The 26,297-nt window shown below is 44.0% G+C and overlaps 2 protein-coding genes and 1 long non-coding RNA gene across 4 annotated transcripts in view; 2 read left to right on the plus strand and 1 right to left on the minus strand.

The window, feature by feature from the left end:
• Window positions 1-26,297, plus strand: part of LOC138625223 (uncharacterized) — a 417,346-nt gene that overhangs the window by 363,036 nt on the left and 28,013 nt on the right. The gene's annotated exons all lie outside the window — the stretch shown is intronic.
• Window positions 2,498-10,116, plus strand: LOC138625239 (cilia- and flagella-associated protein 157-like). The gene is made up of 9 exons (XM_069706019.1): window positions 2,498-2,652; window positions 3,256-3,527; window positions 4,118-4,271; window positions 4,569-4,836; window positions 4,947-5,068; window positions 7,009-7,153; window positions 7,629-7,789; window positions 7,999-8,154; window positions 9,625-10,116. The coding sequence occupies exons 1-9, from the start codon at window positions 2,498-2,500 to the stop codon at window positions 9,704-9,706; spliced, it is 1,515 nt and encodes a 504-aa protein (XP_069562120.1). The 3' UTR covers window positions 9,707-10,116.
• kank1a (KN motif and ankyrin repeat domains 1a) overlaps window positions 10,463-26,297 on the minus strand; it is a 55,986-nt gene continuing 40,151 nt past the window's right edge. For both annotated transcript variants that reach the window (XM_069705987.1, XM_069705988.1), the window contains exons 3-12: window positions 21,708-24,353; window positions 19,572-19,730; window positions 17,764-17,872; window positions 17,200-17,415; window positions 16,734-16,821; window positions 16,091-16,310; window positions 14,598-14,740; window positions 12,914-13,114; window positions 11,645-11,743; window positions 10,463-11,473 (exon numbers count right to left, since the gene is read on the minus strand). In XM_069705987.1, the coding sequence (XP_069562088.1) occupies window positions 11,411-11,473; window positions 11,645-11,743; window positions 12,914-13,114; window positions 14,598-14,740; window positions 16,091-16,310; window positions 16,734-16,821; window positions 17,200-17,415; window positions 17,764-17,872; window positions 19,572-19,730; window positions 21,708-24,353 (3,944 nt within the window). In that variant the 3' untranslated portion in view covers window positions 10,463-11,410. The remainder of the gene's footprint in view (window positions 11,474-11,644; window positions 11,744-12,913; window positions 13,115-14,597; window positions 14,741-16,090; window positions 16,311-16,733; window positions 16,822-17,199; window positions 17,416-17,763; window positions 17,873-19,571; window positions 19,731-21,707; window positions 24,354-26,297) is intronic.

Below are 26,297 nucleotides of genomic sequence, written 5' to 3' on the forward strand. Positions count from 1 at the left end.
CCGCGAGAAGTAAGCGGCGATTCCCTCCGCACGGAGTTCGGGACTGGATCTGTTCGGATCTGGATCTGGATCTGGTCTGGGTCTGGGTCTGGATCTGGATCTGGATCTGGTCTGGTCTGAGTCTGGTCTGAGTCTGGTCTGGGTTGTACCGGTGACGGTCGGACTGGAGGTTATAAGGTCACCGTCCCCTCCCGCCTCCGCCCTGCCGCGGCCTTCTTTTCTTTTCTTTTCTTTTCTTTTCTTTCTTTTCTTTCTTTTCTTTCTTTTTTTTTTTTTTTTTTTAAAGGCGTGGGACCTTCCCTTTATCTCCAGTGGGAGGAAACAAGCTGGACGCGGGGGAGCGAGCTGGCAGGACGGTGGCATCCCTCCGCTGCTCTCTCATCTTCTCCTTTCACTTATTAGTTAAACGCACACTATTTACCAAAAGTCACGTTGTTCCATTGCATTGGTTTACATACAATATTATGGCTGTTTTCCTCACAATGTTAAACACTAAGCAAATTAATATGTACTTGATTTCAAAGCTTGAAATTGGAGCCCCTTTTATGTTGAAGTGAAACATCCATTACACCACCAATCCAGGTTCCCTCTTAGTTTTGACTTTTTTAAAAAAAAGTAGTTACGCTCTCCAGTCCATCATCACGTGCAAAGATCAGTATAAACATATCGTATATCGCTTATTGTTTTCTTTTAGAAAAACACACTTTTATATCTTCAACTACCAACCGTTGAAAGATTTAATTCAGTTTTAATTTAGCAAGTGAGAGTGAGGCACATCACTTGTGCACATGTAGTTTGTAGACTTAGTTTTTGACTGCCAAAGAAAAGTCAACTCAACTGGTCAGAGAATAATTATCAAAAATCAAACATCTTTAGTCACAACTAAAATGATCATTTTGTGACTCACAGCTTTATTGAACTCTTTCTCGGGAGATATTGATCTACAACATGCGTGCTGAAGACGACACTCGAACTATCAGTGTTCGGCAGGTTACAAACCGGCTGCTACTTTGATGAAAATTGAATGCTTGAAGATTTTAGAAGACTGCTGGTCATTACAGCTTAATTTCCATTCCTGTTTTCTCTTGCTGGGATTGTGATGGTCAAAGGGACGTCTGATTGGTGCTCATGATGCGCTGGTACATTTTTAGAGATTGTAATAAATGTCATAATATCCCAGTGAGCGTTTACACCGCTCAACTAAATGTCAGCTAACAAAGTGAAGTTTAACTCCAAAACGTAAAACGCGAAGAACTGATCAATTATTCAACTTTGACTAAAACGCATCAGAATCATTGAAGCTGATTTGTTCCCCCACTTGAATATCAGCCCGTACACGAGCTATTTCGTCCATATTGTTTCTGATTTGTAACCCCCAGTGGTATGACTGTAATGTCCCCCAAGGATCTGTAGTCATGTTGCAATATCTGAGTATAGCTTCCTACTCAAATATATTTACTGTAGCTTTTAATTCTCCGGTTAATTTACTGAGCTTGACTGAGCTGAAACTGAATTAACCTCCAAACCGGTCAGTCAGTCAGCTGAGTGGATTTATAGACAGGGAGTGAAGGAAGGTGGAGTACAGAGGCCCCCAATTAAAGTCCCTGCAGCCAAATGGAGGGGGAGGAATGAAAAGTTACCAATTAAACAGCAGCCCTGAATCACTCAGTCAGGATAAATAACTGCTTCACTTCACTGGCTCAGGTCCCGTGGCTGTAAGGTAGCTGAGGGTTGCAACACTGACTTTAATTGCCTCTATAGCACAAGATAATAATGATAGATTATAATGCAGTAATAAAGTCTGCAGCTTAATACATTTAACATTTCCAATAGTCTGACTACTGCCCAAGCTGTAACAGGCTGGAGAGTGACGCAGCAGCCAAATGTGAGCATATAAAATGTATGCAAGCACAGTGACTATCTTACTTTATCATGCATGCAGGTGACCTTTTTCATTCAGTGGAGCCACTGAATTAGAAATATTTAGGAGGGTAAATAACAGAGGGTTCAAACAACGGGGGCCAACACAGGATAAATAATAACAACAACGTTATACAACTCTGTTAAATTGAGTATAAGAATAAATATATGTATGTGCTGAGTGCCATTAAATTGCAGAGAATTTCCTTTGTGCCATGCTATCACCTGAAATTCTCTATCACTCAAAGATGCCAGACTTAAGAGGATTATTTCAAATATTCTGTCCTTTATTTTATTTTATTTTTTAAAAAGAGATTCAGCGCGTACTATCAATTTCTTTAACATTTTGAAATTAAACGTAACATGTTTTATCAAGCCTATATTAGTTAAAAGTTGTGCAATGTGTGTGTATGTCAGCGATATAAAAGTTCAATCCTCAAAAATGTGTTTTTTCTCTTGTCCTCAAAGTATCCGTGAGAATCACACACAGTTTCGAGGAGTCCCTGAAGGCAGCATTGCCTAGCAACGGAGCAGTTTGTCCGGCAGGGAAATCTTTCGCTGAACTTTCTCCGACACGATGCCCAAAAAGAAGGACAAGAAGAGCGGCGACAAACAAGACCAAAACAAGAAAACACCGAAAAAGGACAGTGTTGCTGATAAATCCGGCTCCACAGACAAAGAGAAAGATTTATATCTGACACAAATGAGATATTTGAACGAGGAGTTGGAGAGGTGAGGCCGTTTTAAGTGTACGACGGAAGGTTGGTGTCTTTTTGGGCCACTACGTCATTTTAGTGAGGATGGTGTGTTGATACGTGTATTAATGTGAATAAATGCTTAATAGGTAGTCTTGTTTTACAAACTTATATTAATACAATCCCTTCAACGTAACTCATTTGCATAGCACACAGCTGTTATTTGTTAGCCCTGCGATCACTTTCAAGACTTCACTGAGGTGTCTGTTGTCCCTCAAACAAATGCAGAGCTCCCAAGGTTCATTCAGATGTTTTCATTTTTAAAGGCCCACTCATAACATGGGCATCCAGAAATATCACTACCCTGAAATCAAAGTAGGTCAACTTGAGAGCAGCTTTAATCACAACTCACTGGGATGCACCAATAGTGTTGGATGTTGGATGTATGTGACTTTGCACTCAATCTGTTAAATCCATGAAATGCAAGTTTTCTAAAAAAAAATTCTCCATAATGCAGCACGCAGTTATCACAGCTATTTCCCCCATGAGAAGTACAAGTGCTGTCGAAGTCCAGAAGAAGACGGAGGCAGCGTGTGAATCATTAGAGGTGTTGTCCTGTTTTCTCCCGTCTCTTCCCCAGATATCAGCTGAAATGTGGTGAACTTCAGAGGCAGAACAAAGATTTAATCTGTCAGTACAGCGAGCTGGAGAAGGACAAGAAGGACGTTGTTGAGTACCTGAAACGCTCCCTGTTGGAGACGGAGGACGAGGTGAAGGAGCTGTCGGAGCAGCTGGAGAGTCGGCGTCAGGCTGCCGGTGAGGACAGAGACGCCCTGCAGCGGCAGCTCAGCCAGCTGAGGCTGCAGCTTCAAGGCCGGATCGATGAACTGGCAAAAGAAAAGATGACGCTTGGTGAGACTGTCTGGGATTTAAACCAGGGTGCTGCTCACTTCTTAATGTTGCATGTTGAAGGTCTCATCAAATAGTTTCGAAATGATGACTTTTTCACATGAAATTGAGACTTAATGTTGCTCAGGATTTGATATCACAACAAATCTCACTGTTGATTTTTCCACTGTTGTCAGATCCTCCGGCTTCTTGTAAATGATTCAATGTATGCCACTTGGCAGGCTATTGTACTGATGACATACACATGCATGCCTCTACCTCAAAATATAGGATCAAGGACATTTTATACAATGACATTTAAATGGGAGATAAATGGCTGAAGAATCTTTGACACGAGTATGGACACAAGAAACCACCTTAGCAAGATATGTTTCCATTCCAGTGGACTTGTTATAGCACCATACTGCAGCTGAAGTAAATCCACTCACCATAAAAGCTAATAAGATGACTACCTGAGCAGGTTTGGAACCGCTAACATTTGACATTTGATTCAGCTAAATTTCAGTAAATGAAGCAAAAGGTAAAGAATTTGCAGAAAGCGTTGTATGAAATGAAACACTGGACTCTCTGTGTAATGTAAACTCTCCTCCCAGCGGAGAAGCTTTCTCGTCTGGAGGAGTTTCAGAAGGAGAAAGAGACCTTGATGTCCAACATGGAGTCTCTGGAGGAGCAGCTGACTTGTCAGAAGGAGGCGCACAAAGATGACATTCACAGCCTGGAGATGAAAGCACTGCTGGAAAAGAGGAGGTTGTTTAAGCAGATCTGCAGTGTATGACTTGAGTACTTCTTTAGGCTACGAACATCCACCAGTGATTGTAGAAATGAAATTTCGTGCCGTAATCTGTTCTATAAAGTGGAAAAAGATCACAGCAGAAGGACAAACAATCACATTAACTGTAAGGAACATCATGTGATAACCAGCATTTAAAATGAGCTCAGGTCCAGCAATCCTATATTTTAGTCGTTAACGACACCTAAATTATTCACCTGATGACGTCCTTTAAGCTCCCGTCTGTGTCTCTACTGTCTCCCTCTCACCAAAAGATTAGAGAAGGAGCTGGAGAGCCATGTGGCGGCCATGGCAGCAGAAGTGCAGCACCTGGTGGACCAGAAGGTTCCCGAGACGACCCGGTTGGCGCTGGAGGAGAACGCGGAGGTGAAAGCTCGGTTCAGTCACCTGTCGGAGAAGACGGACGTCCTGTGGAAGGAGAACGCGGCTCTGCGGGATCGCAAGAGTCAACTCAAGGTAGACGTGGACATCCTGGAGGAAACGCTCAGCAAGACGTCGCGCACGAGCTGCATCCGCAAGAGGGTAAAGAGAAAGACCGCCCGGATAATGACTTGGCGGTTGGGACGTCTTCAAGTCAGGCACCGAACCGAGTTCTAACTGGATTAAAACCTTCCACGTCTTCTCTCCACCAGGTGATGGAGCAGCTCACAGAAAAGTGTCAGCAGCTGCAGGCAGAGCAGACGGACTGGAGGCAACAGCTGGAGCGGCTTCAGTCCAAACACACCGGAGTCCTGGCTGAGAGGGAGGCACTCAGGTCAAAGTTCACTCTGTCTCTACTGCCCATACCGCACGATCATGTTTACATTCATTTTAATATTAAGTGCAATTATCAAGAAACCCTCAGTTTGCTTTCGATTAACAAAGAAACGAAACAAAAGTGAAAACAAAACAAAACAAAAAATCACATTTAGTTTTTATTTGAAACTGGAAACTCTTTAAGACACGCCGTTCCTTTTAGTAGATTGTTACTCTTATACGTGTTATTATTTTATTGGTGGTACAAGTAAAAGATTGTGGCGATCACAGATCAATAGAATGAAGGACAATAAACTACAGAAATGTAAAAAAAAATTATGAAACTAAATAGAAATAAATATTTCTGCTGCAGAGATACAACAAATGGAAAATAAGAAAAAGCAAAGACCAAATAAAGTAATAGATGTTAAAGGAACAGTAACACATTCACAGGCTGTAATATTAATATCATAGTATGAAGTGTTATAGGTAAAGAAGGTCTGTGCTGGTCAGAACACAGTAACCATGTTATTTAAGAGGATCTACATAAAGATTCAGAGTAAGACACCAACACTGCAGAGAAATAAGAAGTTGTTTATGATAATGAACTGTTTCCACCAACTATAGAATCAGAGCTGTATAAATCTGAACACAATGCATTTACAAAAAATGCTGTAAAAAATAAGCATGAGGAAAATAAAAGCAATGTAGACATAAATAAAATGAAGAACAACAAACCGGAATAAAATACCTTGATTACCTTCTTTAAGGTGTCTTATATATATAAAAAAAAACATCAGGGATTTGAAGTAAATTACAAAACTTTGTTGCAAACTCAAGCAAAGTGATGTTTGTATGGGTGTTATGACATGTATTTCTATTCCTCTTAAAGCAGCTATAACCAGTATTTTACAATCAAAAACAAATGACAGTGTGAAGATAATGTGACAGTGTGAGAGCTCATGAACCAACAGAGAATCGTTGCTTATATCTGCAGCTCCTTCCAGATTTATAGAGGCTGCTCAGTGTTTAGCTGTCTGGCCTAACCTTTATTGATTTGGTTCACTCCCACCGCTCTCATGTGGCTGATTATGGCTCCAGCAGGAATCTGCTTTTAGAAAGAAAAGAAAAAAGCCACTCTGCACCAAACAGCTGACAGACACAGTTAACCAGCAGCTGATGAGCAAAGTGAAGAAATGAGTTTGTAAAGCCAAAAAACAAAACCTCCGGATGAATGATGATATCGCAATGTAACATTTTGATTTGTAAATAATAACTATGTAAATATGTTCTGCTGCCCCCATGTGGGCAAATATTAATTATTACAGATTCAAATAAAAAGTACAGTTTGCAAATGAAGGCAGAAAAGATCTAAGTGAGTTTATATAAACCAAATATATGAAGTAACGTTTCATATATTTCAACTCAATAAATGAGTTATTTGATCAAAAGAAAAATAATCTAAAAACCTTTTTTTTTTTTTTTTAAATCAGTCAAACATTTCAGTTATTTTTCAAGCAAAAACTGTGGAATATTTTCTGGTTGCTTCTAAAATATAACATTTTCCTGCTTGTTTTTATCATATGTGAGAGTAGATTTCACATATTGTTTTCGTTGAACTCCTGATCAGATAAAACGCTGCATCACAACACGTCGCTTTGGACTCCGGGAAGTCATGGTGTGGCATTTTTAGGGGTATTTCATAGATTGACGGTTTAATCAAGAAAACAGAAAAAAAAACAACAACCCTGTAATGAAAGTAAATGTTTTCCTGATCTGTGGACGACAGGGTGAAAGGCGTGGTGACCGCGGCTGTACTGCTGTTAGACTGGTGAAGCCGAGTCACTCACAAAGACCTCAGCAATGAGCTGAAAGTACACAAAGGTTCTTCGGGGGACTTCTGGACCTCCTGGTCTGCAGTCAAAGCCTGCAGCGCTGAGACTACCTTCTTTCTTCCAGAGAGGAGAGAGACTCGCTGTCTGAGCGGTGCAGTAAAACCACAGCCGAGGTGGGGCGACTGGAAGTGGAGCTGCGGGAGGAGAGGAGGAGGAGGATGAAGAGCATCGTGCAGGATGCAGGCGTCACGCTCAGACAAGCGCTGATGGTAAAACAATGGTGCCGACCGCAAACGTGCTCACGTGAAGGCTGTTTAGAAATGTATCTTATTTTTGGACAAATCATCCCGATTTAAGCCTGAATATTTCAGTATTCGTTTTTTGGACGGCTCTGTTTCTGTGACACACAGAGAGGTCAACAAAAAGAAACGTCCTGCTGCAGCATCTCTGAAGTAACAGTGGAATGAACGTCTTTATTTACTGACCAAAGACCAGGTGGGAACTCAGAGCTCCTCCAGGTTTGCCAGTTGGCCCTGCAGACTTTGTCTATTGTTGCTCGTGAAAACGGAAGAAGTAGCTGAAGGTTTTAATTCCTCCCAGATATTCATACCGAGTTCACCGACAAGACTTCACTGGCATCATTTTCTCCAAATCTAAAACTGCTGAAATTGAAATCGCGTGGTGACAAATCCCGAGCTTTAGACGGCTAAACGTTTCCATGACAGTTGGCTGTGTTCCCCGCAGGAGGTGTCCACTGAGCAGGACCTGGAGCTGGACTCTGTCCTGCAGTGGAAGCAGCTGATGCCGAAGCTGCTGGCCGTCTTGGACAGAGGGACACTCGCCGGCTCCACCGCTGTGAGCGGCCAGCTGAAGGAGCTGCACACCTCTGACGCTGCAGCAGCTCAGTAATTAACCCCCCCACCCCACCCCACCCCCCGATCAATAAAGTATCCGGCAACGACGTATAGAAATGACTGAGCGACTTCAGGCTGCGTGATGGCGCGTTTAACAGCGGCGCAGTTCTGATGTTGGAAGAAGTGTTTCTGCTGTCAGAGAGTCAGCAGCGTGAAGCCAAACCGAGTTCATCTTCGTCATCCATATTGTGTCTTTACAGAACAGTAACTCCGGATCCAGATGTGAGTTTCCAGTTGCAGCGGGCCGACGACAGGCCGGGTGATCTCGGCTCTGCGCCCCAAACCAAACCGAAACACAAGGACACGCGGTCCGGGACGGGGACAACGTCCAGCAGCACCCACGTGTCTCTGCACAGGTTTGTTAGCGCCTCAACAAGTCACCAGGAGGGTCCGAGAGTGCAGTGTTGCGTTAACACTGCCGAGTTAATAAAGATGATCAGAGCCTTTAGAGAAAACAACATCTGCAGCTCACCTTTCCTCCAGTCTACAGCTCACCTTTCCTCCAGCCTACAGCTCACCTTTCCTTCAGTCTACAGCTCACCTTTCCTCCAGTCTACAGCTCACCTTTCCTTCAGTCTACAGCTCACCTTTCCTCCAGTCTACAGCTCACCTTTCCTCCAGTCTACAGCTCACCTTTCCTCCAGTCTACAGCTCACCTTTCCTCCAGCCTACAGCTCACCTTTCCTCCAGCCTACAGCTCACCTTTCCTCCAGCCTACAGCTCACCTTTCCTCCAGTCTACAGCTCACCTTTCCTCCAGCCTACAGCTCACCTTTCCTCCAGCCTACAGCTCACCTTTCCTCCAGCCTACAGCTCACCTTTCCTCCAGTCTACAGCTCACCTTTCCTCCAGCCTACAGCTCACCTTTCCTCCAGCCTACAGCTCACCTTTCCTCCAGTCTACAGCTCACCTTTCCTCCAGCCTACAGCTCACCTTTCCTCCAGTCTACAGCTCACCTTTCCTCCAGTCTACAGCTCACCTTTCCTCCAGCCTACAGCTCACCTTTCCTTCAGTCTACAGCTCACCTTTCCTCCAGTCTACAGCTCACCTTTCCTCCAGCCTACAGCTCACCTTTCCTCCAGCCTACAGCTCACCTTTCCTCCAGCCTACAGCTCACCTTTCCTCCAGCCTACAGCTCACCTTTCCTCCAGCCTACAGCTCACCTTTCCTTCAGTCTACAGCTCACCTTTCCTCCAGCCTACAGCTCACCTTTCCTCCAGCCTACAGCTCACCTTTCCTCCAGCCTACAGCTCACCTTTCCTCCAGCCTACAGCTCACCTTTCCTCCAGCCTACAGCTCACCTTTCCTCCAGTCTACAGCTCACCTTTCCTCCAGTCTACAGCTCACCTTTCCTCCAGCCTACAGCTCACCTTTCCTTCAGCCTACAGCTCACCTTTCCTCCAGCCTACAGCTCACCTTTCCTCCAGTCTACAGCTCACCTTTCCTCCAGTCTACAGCTCACCTTTCCTCCAGCCTACAGCTCACCTTTCCTCCAGCCTACAGCTCACCTTTCCTCCAGCCTACAGCTCACCTTTCCTCCAGCCTACAGCTCACCTTTCCTCCAGCCTACAGCTCACCTTTCCTTCAGTCTACAGCTCACCTTTCCTCCAGTCTACAGCTCACCTTTCCTCCAGTCTACAGCTCACCTTTCCTCCAGTCATTACCGTACAGCCGAGATTCACGCTGTCGTTTTGATATTTAAGGATTTCAGTCAAAACACAATTTTACAAATCAGGTCACATATTTTGTAGATGGTGAATTCAGCGAGCCGTTTTGAAAATGTTCAAAATGACATATGATGTGTGTTTCCACTGTTCTTTCACTCAGGAAACCGTCCAATCAGAAGACAGACAGCTCTGTTAACCTGACTGATGCCGCTGTCCGATTTTTGACCTCCAAACTCAAGTGACAGTAACACAACTGAAAACCTTTTTATGTTATAGAAACATTCCAAATGTCACCTGATAACTAATTAGTTTTCATGCAAAATTCTCTAATTCATTTTCAATGTGTCTCAGTAATCCTGACTGAACTGGATCTTATGTTACCAAATCTGAAATACCATGAAAGAGGACCCGCAATCATGATTTCCTCATATTCACACCTACCAAACAAAAAGCTATGAAATCTTAACCTGATCAATATCATTGAATGTTATGGAAAGTGAAATTATTGCCATCGTTCCTGGTCATTCTGCTTTGATTGATGTCATTATGTCACACATTTCTGTTTGTCTATGCCGTTTGTTGTGTCTCCAGCTGAAATGCTCTTTTGTATTTGTTTGCTTTTGATAGTGATTGTTTCTCAATAAAAATTAACTTGTGCATGTTTTTATATTATCATCTTTGCCTTTCTTAAATCTTAATAAATCTGATGCAAAAGAGATAAACATGCAATTTAGATTTTTTTTCCCCCCAACTTTTCACCGTGGCAGCACGTGGAAGTTTTTCTAAATGTTGGACATTAACCTTTTGCGTTAGAAAAAAAACAATGACAGAAAATGAGTGAAAATTCTCTTTCTTCTGCTCATGGAGAACCATTCAGTACTTCAGCTGTCCGTCTGCAAGGTGAAAGCAGCATGAAAACCTAAACAAATATTATCATCAGGCAGTTAAAAAAAACAACCAACTGGTCATGTTAAAGACTCAACAACAGAGACGAGACATCCTGAATGACTCTTTAATTCATGTTTATTGTTACATGGCAAAGTTTCAGGCACTTCAATTCTCATTTGAAGATGAAAGTCAGCGCCTTGATGCATACGAGGGAGGACAGACGGCTTATATTACACGAGGGACAGAAACTGGACACAAAGGCAAAAAGGAGAAGAACTAGACTCTGACCACCGTATGTACACTGAAATACATCTCTGCATTAAAAACTATACTTTGATAAATATATAACTTCATGGGTCGTTAAGTAGTAGTAAGGAAATATTCAAAATACTGTGATTCTTCTTTTTAAATAGATACAAAGGATTTGTATAAAAGTATAATTTCTCCAGTCTAGGTCACGTCTATTCGCCGATGCGTTCATCCACGCGAGTTGTACATGTACTGAAGTGCTGGGTGCACATATGTGACACTGGGATGTCGACGCGAGCAATATATACAGGAAATATTATCTCTAACATGTAGGTATATTATTCTCCATCTGTGTACTCTGATCCACTCAAAAAACAAAAAACAAAAAAATACACAAATGAGGACTTGGTGCTCTGAAATGATCAACACTGAGCTTTAACAATAAAAAAAAAAAAGGAGAAAAAAAATAGAAATAAAACTTAACAAAAGTAGAGAAAAGAAGAAACAAAAATGGCATTTTTAGTTGAATTTGGGTCCTCGTTGCTCCGAACTCCAGTGGTTTGCTGATTATTTGAGACGTTTCACCCAGAATCTGAAGGGACTCGAGGCACCAGCTGGTTACATTCATATTCAAAGGGCACTTTGGGCTCTTCATGGAGGCAAGTATGCACATAAATAAAAAAAAATAAAATGATTTCCAGAAATCTCATTGGTTGCTCGGGACCGAGTCCCTCATCCAGCTGTGGGTAAGGCAGCGTTCAGGTAGAACCAATAGCAGCGCAGGGTTTGTGGACAGAGGAGGAGGTCCTCTAATCAAACATGCCCTTCCGAGTGGGACTTGGTGAAGTTTTTCTGCCGAGTCGAGGCGTTCCCTAGTCAACACACACACACACAAACACATGTAAACAGATAACAGTCAACAAGTAAATAAACATGAGTTTGGGAGGACAGGGTGAAAGAAGTCATATGCTGTCCAGATTTAAAGACCTTTGGGCAAACAGTGTGATTTTGGATGATGCAAGTCCAACAGACTGGACACTTACAGGGGACTGAGCTTTGGAGAAGTTGACGTGTGCGTAAAGCAACACTGCGATGTCCTTGTGTCCCGCTTCCAGAGCTATCGACAGAGCATTACTCTCATCCTGGAGGGAGGAGACGAAAGGAGGTTAACATGAGACAGAACTGATGGCAGACCAGCCATCATAAATACACTAATATCGTCTATAAGTAAGTAACAATAAGGAATCTGCAAAAGTATCTAAGTGTCAATTAGAGCAAATCTGCTGTAAATTTGTTTCCGAGTCTTAAATCCACCGTCTCCACTCATGAAACTAAATTACAAACATCCTCTCGCAACTAAAGTAAAATATTTTACAACATGAACACAGAAAACTAAATCAAGTAAAACCAAACTCCGCACCAAAGTAATTCGTTTTTTCCGTCACATCTCAAATGAAAAACAGACAACTTTGTGGGGCCATATGAATTCCAATCATTCCCACGTCTTCTGGTGATGCGAGAAGATTTTATGAGACTGCACATTTTATCCTCGGAGACGTTTCAAGTTATCAGACTCCCGAGGACAGTAAGGTACCGAGTACTGAGAACTGATAGCAGAACAAGTTCTACCAAGAAGACAATCTGCTGGTTGACATTTTTTTTTTAAACTTTCTTAAAACTTGATTAAGGAGAGCGATTCTTAAAATAACATTAATTCAAGCTACTGCATCTTTAAAAAGGCCTTTTAATTCAGTTCAATTACAAACAAGCATCTTCCAACAAAGACATGAACACCTTGAAATCAGATGCGAGTTCCTGACGCCTTAAATTCCATTCTAGCTGCTTCCACTTAAAATATGACACAAACAACATTCAAGTAATTAAAGAAAGTCATAATATCTTACTTTAAGAGGATCAAATTCAAATGCACCGAAGGCCCTCGGTTATTAGGATTGTTAAAAGCTAAGTGGTTTTCACCATTTTCTTCGGTTTTCAATGCTTTCACTGTTTCACAGCTTCTCTCATAAAGTTTAGTAAACTACAACAGACATTTCGAGGAAGAAAGACAAACGTTTTAAAGACAAAGACGACTGAAGCTTCACGTTGGATCCACATTAACTCTAAAATGTATCTTTACATGACAGGCAGGCCGGAGGAGGGAGGGGGGGGGGGTTGTGGGACTGATGTCTCTGGCATATCGTTGTGTCACGAGTCACCTCAGCCCTTCCATGTAAATGTATTTGATACTGTATAAAACTGATTCCAGGTCAGCCCCCCCCCCCCCCCCGCGGCCCAAATCACGAGTCACTCACGCTGTCGCTGAGCGTGGCGTCGCAGCCCGGCTGGGCCAACAGCAGCTTGACGATCTCCACGTGTCCGTGCTCGCTGGCGCACATCAGCGCCGTGGAGCCCTCGTCGTCCTGGATGTTGACGTCGGCCCCGTGAGACAGCAGCGCCCGGACCATGTCCATCCTGCCGTGACTGACCGCCAGCATCAGCCCCGTCTGACCTGCCTGTTACCGGGGACAACAGACGGTGAGGGAACCTGCTTCACACCTCACACTCCTCCTCCTGCTGCAGCTTTAGGGAGCTTGTTTGCGGTGAAGACGAGGATGAGGTCCCTCTTCCTCCTGGTTCTCCAGTTCAGAAAACCTCCTTTAACACACTTCATGTTGAAGTCGCATTCGGGAGTAATTTCTAATGCGAAACATACTTATTCTCAAACGATTACAAAAGTAGACAGAAAACAAACAAGTTTGATAAGTCAAGCTGCAACTAAAATGTACAAGTGACAGCTAGTTTCTGGACTGCCCAGAAATCTTATTAAAAGATTTGTAGTTTGTCAGAGAAACAAAAATATCCAGTTTACCAACTAAATTATCAAGTCAAAAGTATCAAGTCTTCAAATCTGAGAATGTCAGACCAGAGTGAAGACTAAAACGGCATTAATTGAGTCCTTTATCAAACAGAAATGACAAATATTCACAGATACCAGCTTCTCCAATGTGACGATGTTTGTTTTACATCCTTGTTAGTTTGATACTTTGTGGTTTTTGACAGTTATTTGAGCACATTAGAGCTCTGGGCATTCTCTACTATTTTTGACATTTTACAAAGGAGAATTTAAGGTAATCAAAGAAAGTATTAGCCGTCACTTCTTCACTAGAATACAAATTATGTCCCAAAAACACTGACTGAAAAGCTGCAGTTTCATCTATAAAACCGGCAAAAACATTTCTGGACCACCAACCAAAAGGACCAAAGTTCTCTCCTAAAAATACAAATTGAAGCAAACATTTCTCTCCAGATAATAAGAGCTGCGTTCGATAGCTGCGTCTTCTGTGTCACAAAGGCTGGAAAATGAAGTTCATCTCGCTTTCAAAAATCCAAATAGTGACCTTTGTTCACCACTTGGTGTCACCAAAGTACAACTTTTCCTGCTTAAAGGAATCAGGAAATCTGAAAATAAACTGTATTTAAGACTTTCAACTAAATCTGAAGACTGGCAGACAAAAATATCTCATTTTAAATAATCCTTTATAGGGTTACAATTCCTGGTATATTGTTTTTCTGGATTAATAGATTAGTTGTTTGGTCTTTAAAATGTTTGAAGTGTTTCTCAAAGCCCGAGGTTCTGCTGAAAATGTCTGGTTTTATGCCAAACAACCAAAAGATGTTCAAATCATAATGATGAAGGACTAAAATATCCACATTTAAGAAGCTGAAATATGAAAATATTATAATTTTTACATTAAAAATCACTTAAATCAATCAATTAACAAATCGTCTTTCTGGCAATAACGGAATTCATGAATGGGCTAAATGTTGCAGTTCTAATCTTTTTGTGGCCTTTTTATTTCATAAATTGTTTTATAAAGTCTTGATTCATCATCAGAACCTCCATATTCCATCTTATTGAAATCTAAACCACGCATGTTTGCCGTTGTGCTCTGCTGCTGCCTTTTGACCTCTGACCCCTGACCTCCAGCCACTGACCTGACTGGCTCGGGCGTTGACGTCGCCCTTGCTGAAGAGCTCCTCCACGATGTGCATGTCCTTGGGCGTCTCCACGGCTGCCAGCGCGGCGAGCATGATGGGTGTGTATCCCGCCTTGTTCTGCTGGTTCACGTTACACACGTCTGAAACACACACACACACACACACACACACACACACACACACACACACACACACACACACACACACACACACACACACACACACACACACACACACACACACACACCAGTTAGAGGCACTCTGAAGGTGCTGGAGGCCGGAGCTGTTCATCACGGGTGGTTGAAACTGTGTATGTTCAGACTCGGCCTGTGATTGACTCGTCACTGTCGCTGCCCGTCAGTCAACAACACAATAACATACACAGAACTGAGTCCTGCTGACCACGATGCATTGTCTGCACACTAAAAGAACTCATCCTTTACACTCTCTGTGAGCAGACCTTTCAGTCCTGGAGCTCTGCAATGACACCGACCGGAGGGGAAAAAAAAAAAAAAAGAAGAAAATCCCAGAGACATCAGAGCCTGGATGGGAGTGCAGCGAGGGGAGGCCTTAAGGAACTGGGACAGCGAGAGGACAAAGGCTACAATAGGAACGGGGGTGGATATGCTGACACGGAGCACGAGGACACAAAAGGCCGAGGAGACAAAAGACTTTTAGAGCAGCAAGTGGCCGAGACCTCATCACAGTCTATTGAGCCTTCAGAGAGATGGCTGCAGGACATATCGGAGGGAAACGGAAAAAACAAGAGTACACTCGTCCTACACGTGTGCGCGTTAGTGTCTCTTTTACTTTGTCTTTTTGTTTTACTTGTGAGATTTTCTGCCCTGTGTGCCGTCTTTTATGGGATATTTTGAGCCAATTTAGGCTATGTAAACTATATATTGTTATTTGAGGAGAAACGAGGCATTTTCTGGACAGTTTAAATGGAAAACAAAGACAATCCCAGTTTTTTTTTGCCCCTTTGTCCACAGGTTTGTTTTTGAACATGATAAATATCTTCTCAACTGTCAGTACATTAGTGTTTCATTCATGTAACAATCTGAGCCTTCGTTCCGTCACAGACTAACGAGCCAGTAAAAGTAAAGGAGACAGGAGAAGTGAAAGAAGGTATTCTCTGCTGCAACTGGATTTCTTAAAGATATAGATGAGAGGAAACTGGAGGTGGAGGAGGAAGAGGAGGAAGAAGTGGAGGAGGAAGAGGAAGAGGAGGAAGGCACAGTAGAGAGTTCAGGAATATAAAAGCTTCTGGTGGTCTGACGACGCAACTTGTAAAATCAAACATTTTAGGTTGTTTTGATCGATTAGAAGGCTAAGAAAACATTTTAGAAATACTTGACAAGAGTGATTCCTTTCAACTTATTCATCAACTGTCAAGAATGAAAACTCCCGGTGCCCTGAACTCAACACAAACACATTTCTCCTGCGTTGCTTCACTTGTTTCAGGTGTGCAGAGACATCCCACATCTCACCTGCCTCCAGGAGCTTCTTCACCACCTGGAAGTTGGAGTGCGACACGCTGTAGTGAAGCGCCGTGTTGCCGTTGCCGTCGGCCATGTTGACGATGTGGCGCAGCACGGGCGGCGAGACGGCCCCGAAGGCCCCCAGGTAGTCCTCCAGCATGGCCGCCACCGCCGCCTTCTGGCTGGACACACGGAACCACTCGTGCTGGACAGTGTTGACGCAGGCTCTCTGTGGAGGCAGGAGGGGATCATTAACATGCTGAAAATATGGAAATATCACAAGATACTTTACTACGTTACTTTATAGAAATTTAGGGTGAAATAAGGTAACTACAGAAAATATTTGAAAATATCTGACTTGATACAAAAAATATATCCATCATCAGGTAACTTAGTTTGCAATAAAAAAAAATTAAAAAAAAGTAAAACAGAGTATTTATCAGTTACTTCAAAGGAATCCAAACGTTTCTCTGCAGGACTGAGAAGCAGTCAGATTCAACGGGGTCTCCATGCTGGATATCGCTGAATGTTATTCTCCAACTTCATGTTATTCTCCAGCTTCATGTTATTCTCCAGCTTCATGTTATTCTCCAGCTTCATGTGTCCACGAGATCACAGTATTAAACAAAACGAGACCGGAGGAACTCCTCACCAGATCTTTACTGCTCACAGCTTTGGCGTCATTGAGGTGAGTTTTGAGAACGCTGCACGCAGCCACCATCTTCTCACTTAGCTCGTACCTTTAAAAAGTAGACAAAGGACAAGTCATCATTTTAACATTTAAATAACTTCAATACCGTTTGCTGCATTTAAGTGTGACACATTACATCCCACGTAACTGTCAAATTTCCCGACAGATGAATAACAAATAAGTGTAACTGTCACGGTTTAAACCTGCATGTAGTCCCGAACAACTCTTCTAAATCAAAGCAAAGATTAAACAAAAGAAAATACTCTCAGCATAAATATCTGGGATAAACGGCACCTGTTCACTCACAGCTTTGTGATCGCATTCAGAACAAGATAGTATTGCCGCAAGCCATTATTCTGTTATCATTACTCACAGTAAGTTAGTGAAAACAGTCAATTCAAGTGGATGTGAATGTTTTTTCACCCACCTTTGCCTCGTCTCCTGCTTCTCTAAACTTTCCTCTTCGTCCTTCTTATTCACATCCTCGGCTCCCTCAGACTGGACCGCCTCCCCGGCGCGCTCTCTCTCCACTTTCTCGTATTCCTCCTTCTCCTCATCATCCTCCTCCTCCTCCTCCTCCTCCTCCGACCCAGAGGAGCTGCTGTCCTCCGAGCTCGAGTCGTCACTTGACGTAGTTTCATATCTGGGCCACAAGGGGGCGAAAAAGGCACAAAAACCTGAACTCGGGTGTTTGCAGAAAAAGAAAAAGCCTGCAGCAGCTCAGATTTCAGCCACTCTCATCCAGAACAACCAAGAGGATGTTAACAAGGCCGTGTTGGAGGGGAAAGAACATCAAGACAACAACTGTGTAAATGTAAAACAACAGCTCATCTGGAACACAAACACCAAAACATGACAAAACCCCCCCACACTAAAACCATCTAATGAGCAGGTCGAAATGGAAAGTAAAATATATTCTCCTTAAATATTCATGAGGGTGATTCAATCCAAGTTCAAACAGGAGAGCCTGGGAGCAGATTTTCAGACTCACCCTCCGTTCACCCCGACGAACTGCAGGTTCTTCTTGGTGCCGTTAGAGTCGGGTCGGCCATCTTTCTTCTTCATGATGGATTTCAGGGTGCTCTGACTGCAGGGCTGTCCTGAAGGAGAGACAAGTGAACAACGCAGAAACATTTAAACAAGATCATCTCATTTTAAAAAAAGGGCCAACATAAAAATGAACCTGGTTTTCATCTGGATGATAAGAATTAGTTTCAGCATGTCAGTTGCTTCTGTAATGTCTTTCATGATGGCAACAGCTGCTTTTCAGACCGTTAGATCCTGTATAGGTATGAAACTAAAAGATAAACTTTGACTTAATGTGAGCTGGTAAATTGGATGTTTTTCCCTCTTTGTTTCTTTTTCTTCTCTTCTAGATTTTTTTTAATTATCAGCTCAAACCTCATAGTAAACCACGTAAACTCTCCCCCGGCGCTTCTCTCCCGCAGACAACTGAACGAACAAGCCAAGTAACTTTATTGTAAACAGCTGATAACGCCCGAGTGGCCCACTAAAAAGTTCTCTGACATGATCGAGGGCTTTGGCAGAGAAGAAAGGAGCCATTAAGTGTTTGTCTCATCTATCAGCGAGGCAGTGGAAGTCACCCCAAAGCCCGAAGTATCTCAGTCATTTTAAGTACAGGCCTGGAAAACCAAAATACCGGCAGAGAGCCAGAACACTCGGCACATCTGCCAGGACTTGCCCCGATGGAGGGGCCTCTTTCACTGGTGCAGGGGACAACATGGAGAGACAAGAGTGTGTACGGAAGAGTGTGTGTTCATGTATCAACACGTGTATACTCTGGCGTGTGCAGCGCTCAGCAGCAACAGAGTCATTTGGCACGTTTCCCGTGTTTTGACAGGTGGGAGTGGGAGCAGTGGGAGCAGTGGGAGCAGTGGGAGCAGTGGGAGCAGCATCATGTTTTTCCTGGTGCCTCTAAAGAATGTGTGAAACCCATGTGGACAATGGCATGCAGGTGAAGTTGAGCACCTTTAGGCCTCTATATTGTGGTTTTTTTGGGGGGGTATATTTATTTATATTGTGTTTCCTCCTGAAACAACAATAGGCTCGAGTATCTGATGCTATTTCTTGCCCAACTGTAATATTATCGCTTTACCACCTGAAGAAACGTATCAACTTCAAGTTTAGCGACTGTCTTTGTATCCGTCGAACGACATGCTAACATCTGGTCAGATAACCGCGACAGGCCGCTGGTGTTCCCCGTCTGATCTCCTGCACACCGAAACGAGCAACGACTACGAGGCCGATGTGCTAATTCCTGCTTTTAGAGTGTTTGCAAGTGGCACACAGAAGGACAATATTTCTAAAAACGCTATCAGCTTATCTGATGTGGAGGTCAAAGGTTAGAGGCAGTGATTGATTTCACGTCCAAAGTGTCAAGGCACAAAGCTCCAAACAACAAAAAAAAGTGCGTCACGGTCACGCTCTTAAGGATTGCATTGTACTTTTCGACAGGTGCCGATGAACATTTCTTTTCATAATGCAGGCAGAGAGGCCGAGATGGATTCGGTCAGCTCCTAATTTGAAGCTACAACTCTCAAAGTGAATTAGAAGAAAAGGACAAAGTGAAGTGCTGAAAACAAGACGTGCTTGGACAGAGAACTAAAGGAATATTTCAACCGCATCATGTATCTGACCTACGACTCCATCACCCAGATCTTTCAGGGCCTCCTTGTTGGAACAAATGTACTCCTCCTGATTGTTTGCAGAACTCTTGAAGCGCATTTGAATTTGTCTTTCAACGACATTAGAGACGGCGTGTCGTGAAGGCGGTCGTACCGTGCAGCGCCGACGACATCTGCAGGTCCATGCGGCTCTTCTGCTCGGCCGCACTGATCGGCCTCTGCTGCGTGTTTGCAGGTTTATCTGCTGCCGTGAGGTCCGATGGAGTCCTCTCCATCTGCGACCGCTCCGTCTCGACAGACAGCGGCTGACTCTCTGAAAAGGACACGAGGTTAAAAAAAAAAAAAGAAGAAAAAGTTAGTTGTAAAATGCACATGTTGGACTGTTCAGTTATGCAATGAAAGTTTGATGGGAATAAAAGTGTGAAGAGTCTGATCCAGAAATACTGTACAGAAATGTTCAGGACCCTGTATTGTGTGAAACTTGGCTTCTTCATCAGGTTCATGTTACAGGCAAAGAGGTGACGTGAGAAATTTGTATTTTATTGAAACCTATTTTCTTTAAATTGTTCAAAGACAGTTTGTTGGCTTGTTTGAAAGTTGGTAAATAACACTGGCATTTACATGAAGGTCTGTAGGATCAGAGGAACGCGCACAGGATGCAGTTTGGTAAGAAAATAAATGTGTAACATTTCACATTATACCTTTTAATACATCAATTCTCCTCACACCTACAATCCACTTAAAAAAAAAAAACATCAATCAGACCTCACTGTGGATTTTTGTAAAACAACTAAAACTGACAGTTTTAAAATCACTAACCACCGGCATGTTATGGTGCGTTCAGGTTCCTGACATTTTCTTACTGCAACGACTTGTACACATTCATTCAACTTCATGCACTACTACAGTATCTTAACAGACACTTCTTTTATAGCCGTTCCTACTTGAGTGCTGCGAGATATACCGAATATAGTTACTTGAACAGAACCGAGTCTGGTTCGTCATCCCACGTTCCAAAAAAGGCCAGAAACTGACCAGAAACAAGCTCACACACACACACACACACACACACACACACACACACACACACACACACACACACACACACACACACACACACACACACACACACACACGGCCAGCATTCATCTGCCAGCCAGCATGAATGCATGTTATGTAACTCAGAAGGAGCCATGAATCAGCATGGACAGGGAGGTGTTAGTGAAGACAGAGCAGCCCGCTAAAACAACAAGTGGCCGAATGGTGCGACGTTTGTGGCTCCCAAAAGAAATGAGCTCATTGTTGGTTCATGTCCAAAGCCCCCGCTGCATTTTTCAGGGTCAGAGATAACTTTGGCCTGTCTGATCCTATCAGGATTCTCTTCAGACCATGTGTGAACACAACCCCCACTGCAGACCAGATCCCCTACAGTACAGCAGGCACAATCAGTGGCCTTCAGTCCTGAACTACTTCTAACATCAGCTGTCCGTTCATCAGAAGTACGATCGAGGCGGATAAATCGACATGAAGCAACTACGTCATTTTAGATTCATGACAAAACTGATGTACAAAGTTCAAATATATTTTTGAGAGCTTTAGAATAGAAGGGAAAATATTTTAGGAGCAAATAAAAATTAAAAAAAAAACAATTCCATTAGTTTTAGAAAGTTCACTCTTTCCAATGCAACTTTTAAGTAAACATGGACAAAAAAAAAAAAAAAGGAAGTCTGAACATCTAAAATTGTGCAAGAACTGAGAAACGCAGGTCAGGAAAGCTCCGGAGTCGCAATCAGATGGACTTTGTGGTGAGATTTGAGCTTTTACTTTAGCTCATAACATTCTAGAGCAGAAACAATAATTTTATTGACAATCATATTTTTCAAGCAACAACAGTGACTAAATGCCAAAAATGAACCGTTTGCTGCTTCTATACATTTCTGTCACTTTAAAATGAATGTATTATGGAATTGCTTTTGACTATTTTATGGCATCTCATGGACTTAATGACTAACTGTAATAATTATTTGCAGCCTTAATAAGCTCCCATTGTAATGTGAGACAGAAACAGAGACATAAAACTAGTTTACCTGTTGTAAAAAGAACCCTTGGTAGAGAAAAGGTCAAATGTGTGTCTGTGTGTGCATTTTCAGTTGTCTGCCCTTGAAACTATGCCCGGCATTACTTCCAGGCAATCACACGCTCCATGCATGTTCGTGGAGGAAGAGGAATGTTGCCTTTTTGGAATTTATGAGCGCAGCGTGAGGAGCTGTTAGCATGGAGTTCCTCTCACCTTTGCCGGAGCTCACAGAGTCTGACTGCAGCTTCAGGATGTCCTCAGCGCTTCCGTACTTCATGACCGAGTTGATGGATGACAGCGTGTTGACCAGCTCGCTGTTGATGGACCCGAACTGGGACTGAGGCTGGCCGAAAGCCTCCGCCAGCTCGCTGTAGTTCTCTGCCAGCAGCATTTGTTGCTCCTGCAGCAGCTTCTGCACCCTCTCGATGTAATGGTCCAGTCCGACGTCGCCCTGCGCCTGCAGTGGTTCAGCCTCGGTTTTCACCTCCTCAGTGTCCTTACCGCCGCCGCCGCTCACCGACTCAGCTGGCTGGGAGGGGCCACATGCTATGTTTCTGGTTTTCAAGCCGACCAAGAAATTCTCATGAACGCTAAACGGTCCCACCCCACATTCTTTGGTTTTAGTTGAGCTTGATTTGCTGTGGCCCGATTCCACGTCTGTGATTGTTCCAACAGCAATTGAACGCATCTTCGCCGTTGAGTGAACATCTTTAACGAGTCCTTCTCCTGCAGCGACTGTCCTCGTTTCGGTCGGCGCCGTGTTGGTGTGCTTCTCACAAGTCATCAACACCATGTCAGTGAACGCGTTGGCTAGGACAGCTGTTTTTGTGTTGGTGGACTTGCTGGAAACTTCGATCTCAGTGTTGGTCTGCCGAGTTGCCGTACTGGGAGCAGCCATAACTCCAGAGTCCACTTTGCCGATAAACTCCGGGTCAGTTCCTTGCGACACCAACGTCTTCACAGGACTAACGATCACATCCACCGAGCAGTCTCCAACGCCGACGGATCGCGACTCTTTGCTCAGCTCCGTCATAGGTTTGCAGAGGGCCAAGCTGTCCACCGACTCCTCTGTGTTAACTCCGACCTCGCAAACGCTCGGCTGCGTGCCGACCTGCTGGTGGCGTGTCTCCACCCGCCTCCCGACACACTGGTCTGTTACCTCCACGCGTTCACGCACCACCCACCGCTCCATAGGAATCTCCGGCCCTGTTGCGACACTGTGCACGGCGGGCTGACAGGACACTCCCACAGTGTGTGTCTGTAGAGTTTTAGCTGTGCTAACGTGGCTGAACTCCAGATGGTCTCCCACTCCCTGACTCCGCATCTGGACTTTGGCCTCCACGCAGGCGTTGTACATCTCCGGCCTGACCATCAAACCTTTGTCCGCCTTTTTCTTATTTGACCCCCCAGCTGCTTGGAGCTCCAGTTTCAGTTTTCCCATCTCCATCTGATGAGTAGTTTCTTTAAGCTGTACCTCCAGCCGGTAGATCTTCTCTTTCAGTGCTTCAATGGTTTGCTGCTGGAGATCAATCTCTTTCTCGGCTTCACTGGTCATGCCCAGCATGGCCTCGGTCACGCCAACGGCAGCGCTCCGCATATCCAGCCGCTCTGTCTCCACTCCCGCGTCCCGCAGACGATGTTTTTGCAGCGTCCTCTGATTGACAGCGAGGTTATTCATATTTTCATCAGTAACTACACCGACGGACTTTTGGTGGGCTTGGTTTTGCATGAGTTTGTGAGGCTGAATTTCAGTTGTATTATTGTCCTGGGTGGTTTTCTCCAGAGCTTGGACCTCAGCAGCCAGACGTCTGAACTCGTCCAGCCGCTGAGCATTCTGCTCTTGGGCCTCTGGCTCCATGATGTGCAGCTCCGTTTCCTTTTGGATGGGGCCCGAGTTCTCCATTTGGTCGGCGCTGCCTACACTGTAGGAGCGCTTACGGAAGCCACCGGGGACTTGGTTTTTGGACTGAGCGGCCAACTGTCTTTTCTCCTCCTGCAGAACGGCGATCTTCACCTGTAAGATGGGAATGGTTTTCACCTGCTCCTCGAGCTCCTTCAGCTTCTTCAGGGCCACGACCATCTGCTCCCGGATTTGTTGCAGGTGTAACGGGCTGACGTTGGTCACCGGGGTGGTCATTCCTGAGCTCATGGGGCTGTGGCGGATGGAGCTGCCAATGGATGGTGGGTAGTAGGGGTTATACTCTCCATTAGGGAGATGGCCATTGGTGGGTAGAGGCTGAAGGGTGCCTGGGGAGACCTGGCTTGGGGCCATAGAGCCCGAGTAAGAGGACAGCGAGCTGCTGGAGCCCATGCCGCCGAAGCTGGCAAGACGGCGGCGGGTCATCGGAGGCTCGCTGTGTGGCTGCATGAGCAGACGCTCCTGTTCCAGCCGGCGACGGGTCTCCATGAGGGTCTTCTCCACCTGGGGGTTGTGACGAGGGGTAAACCTGGGCGAAGGCGGTGGAAGGAGCTGTTTCTGCTCCGTGATGCTCGGGTAGGTCTGATGCTGGGGGACTTCACAGGCTACTCTGGACAGGGTGGGGGTCAGCGGAGCAGCAACCCGGGGCCTGCAGCTGAAGAAGACTGGGGACTGCTTGTCGTCGCTGTTGGAGGAGGACAGGGAGTCTGTGGAGGTCCATTCAGCCAGAGCGCTGACCCCGCCAGTGCTGCCCCGAGGCACTGCCAAGGGTTTGGCCACTTTGGGCTTCCTCTGGATACTCAGCTTCTTAATGGTGTTGCCCCTCTCAATGTCATCAACATATTTGAGGAAGTCCAGGTCTAACTGATAACCATAAGGAGTTTCAACATAGTAGGGGGCCACAGAGGCCTTCTCGTCTTCTGCGTCTGGGCATCCTTTTTCTGAAAGAGACCAAAAAAACCACTATATTAGTATAATTTTAGTGTTTCCGTGAGGACCAAATAAATCATTTTATTTGCTGCTTCGAGATAGCATGTAAAGAAACCACATATTTGTAGAGGAAAACATGGAAATAAAGTTTGTTTTGTTGTCCCTGAAATAGCCCGAGTGTCAGTCAGGTGAAGTGTTAAATGTTTCTTCGGCCACTGACAGTCGCTTTGATTTGACAGCACAAGCACAAGTACAAACACGTCTCGAGTTTCTCACGTCTCTGCTGGTAAAGCGTGAGTGATAATCATTTTGGTACGGTATGCTTTAAGTCAGCCCAAAACTATGTGAGATCCAACTATGTGAAGCCAACAACAAACGCACAGAGAGGTTGAAAATCAAAAACAAATGTTGGTTACTTGTACTGTAAAATTTGGCTTCGTGAGGTTTGTGGAAACCAAAAAGTACAAACTTATGACAGTCAAACAGTCTGTTATTTACAAAGCACGGATAAGAGAGGAGCTGAAGGGGTCAATGAGACAGAAAGAGAGCCAATGTCAATATTTTCTGGTCCAAAATCCATCCTAGTGTCAACATCTCAGCTGTTACAGATAGAATAAACCACCAACTATCACATTTTGAGCACACAAATTGAAGACAGAAAAAAAGAAAAAAAAAAAAAAAAGAAAAAAAGTTAACAAATCAGTTAAAGCTGCTTAAATCAAAGTACAAACTCCACACATCCTGTCAGATGTGCGTCCACAGAGCCAGCCAGCTTTCCAGGCCATTAGGAGACTCCACTACATTCACACTGTGTTGGCTAAATACAGCGTCTTGTTCTTGGTATGCCTGGAACTCTCAGCGACTAAAGCAAACACTAGCTGGAAATAAACAGCCCTGCTCTTCCTTTCCAATCCGCCCAACTTCTCCCGTCAGTCAGTCCTTTCCATTGAGTTAAAACAGAGGAGGGAATTACAAGACTAAGCCTGCTGCTAAAACCTCACTGCCTCCTTGTTCAAGCTTCACTCACCTCAGAGCAACAGGCCTCTCTTCATTTCTACCTTCTGCTGGCTGAACGCAGACGGGGAACACTGGAGAGCTGCAGAACTGCCGTTTCTCCTCACTCCCTGCACTCTTTCTCAATCCTCTCTCCGTACGGAGAAAAAAAAGTTCCACTATTGGTGTAAACTAAGCACAGCACTGCTCTGGCACACTATTGGACAGCTGCTTCCTCCAATCCTGTGAGGCTGTGAGCCGGGCGCTTCCCTACCCAAATAAGACTCCTGTTATTCGGTGGAGGGGAGGTGAACTCATGACAATAACGGTCTGTTCTTGAGAAAAATAACTCAGCTAATGTGCATGTCAGACTTTTATACTCTGGTTTATACTCTTTCAGCACAGAGTCAGTCAACTGCAACTCCAACACGTGCGTATGAAGACCAGTTTGTGTAACTCTGGAGTCTATAAAAAGGTCAAACTGCAGCTGGAAATACTCCTCACAACTTCATACAGCGCAAAGGAGCGTCTTCATACTGCATATCTAGTCTTCAAAACTAAAAATATTTGATCTTTATTCAATTTACAATAAAATAAAACCGAATACATTAAAAAAAAAAAGCAGCAAATCTGCCACATTTGAAAAGCTAAATTTTTACTGTGTAACCGTGATCTATGTATTCTTATACAGTTTGTGACAATGAACAATGTTGAACATTTTGTGCGACCAATAGGCTGAAACCTAAAGAGTAGTTCTCAAATAACTGTTAATTGTTTATTTTGTTCATTTTTTCAGGGAAACAAAAAAACCATAAATACCTTCTAGGGTTACAGTTTGTAGAAATATGAAAGTTTTTTTGTCTTTTTCTGTCAAATAGGATGCAAACTGAAATTCTTTTGGTTTTAGACGGTCAGTCAGACAAAACGAGACATTTGAGGACATCACTTTGGGCTCAGGGAAT

The sequence above is a fragment of the Brachyistius frenatus genome, unplaced genomic scaffold (assembly GCF_029030835.1).
Source record: "Brachyistius frenatus isolate BFR_SWC_R1_liver_20210118 unplaced genomic scaffold, ASM2903083v1 Contig_60, whole genome shotgun sequence".
Lineage (NCBI taxonomy): Eukaryota > Metazoa > Chordata > Actinopteri > Embiotocidae > Brachyistius > Brachyistius frenatus.

Coding starts and splice junctions, on each gene's coding strand:
- LOC138625239 (XM_069706019.1), top strand. CDS start 2,498: ATGCCCAAAAAGAAGGACAAGAAGAGCGGCGACAAACAAGACCAAAAC. Junction 2,653..3,255: donor TTGAACGAGGAGTTGGAGAG/GTGAGGCCGTTT, acceptor TCTCTTCCCCAG/ATATCAGCTGAAATGTGGTG. Junction 8,155..9,624: donor ACCCACGTGTCTCTGCACAG/GTTTGTTAGCGC, acceptor TCTTTCACTCAG/GAAACCGTCCAATCAGAAGA.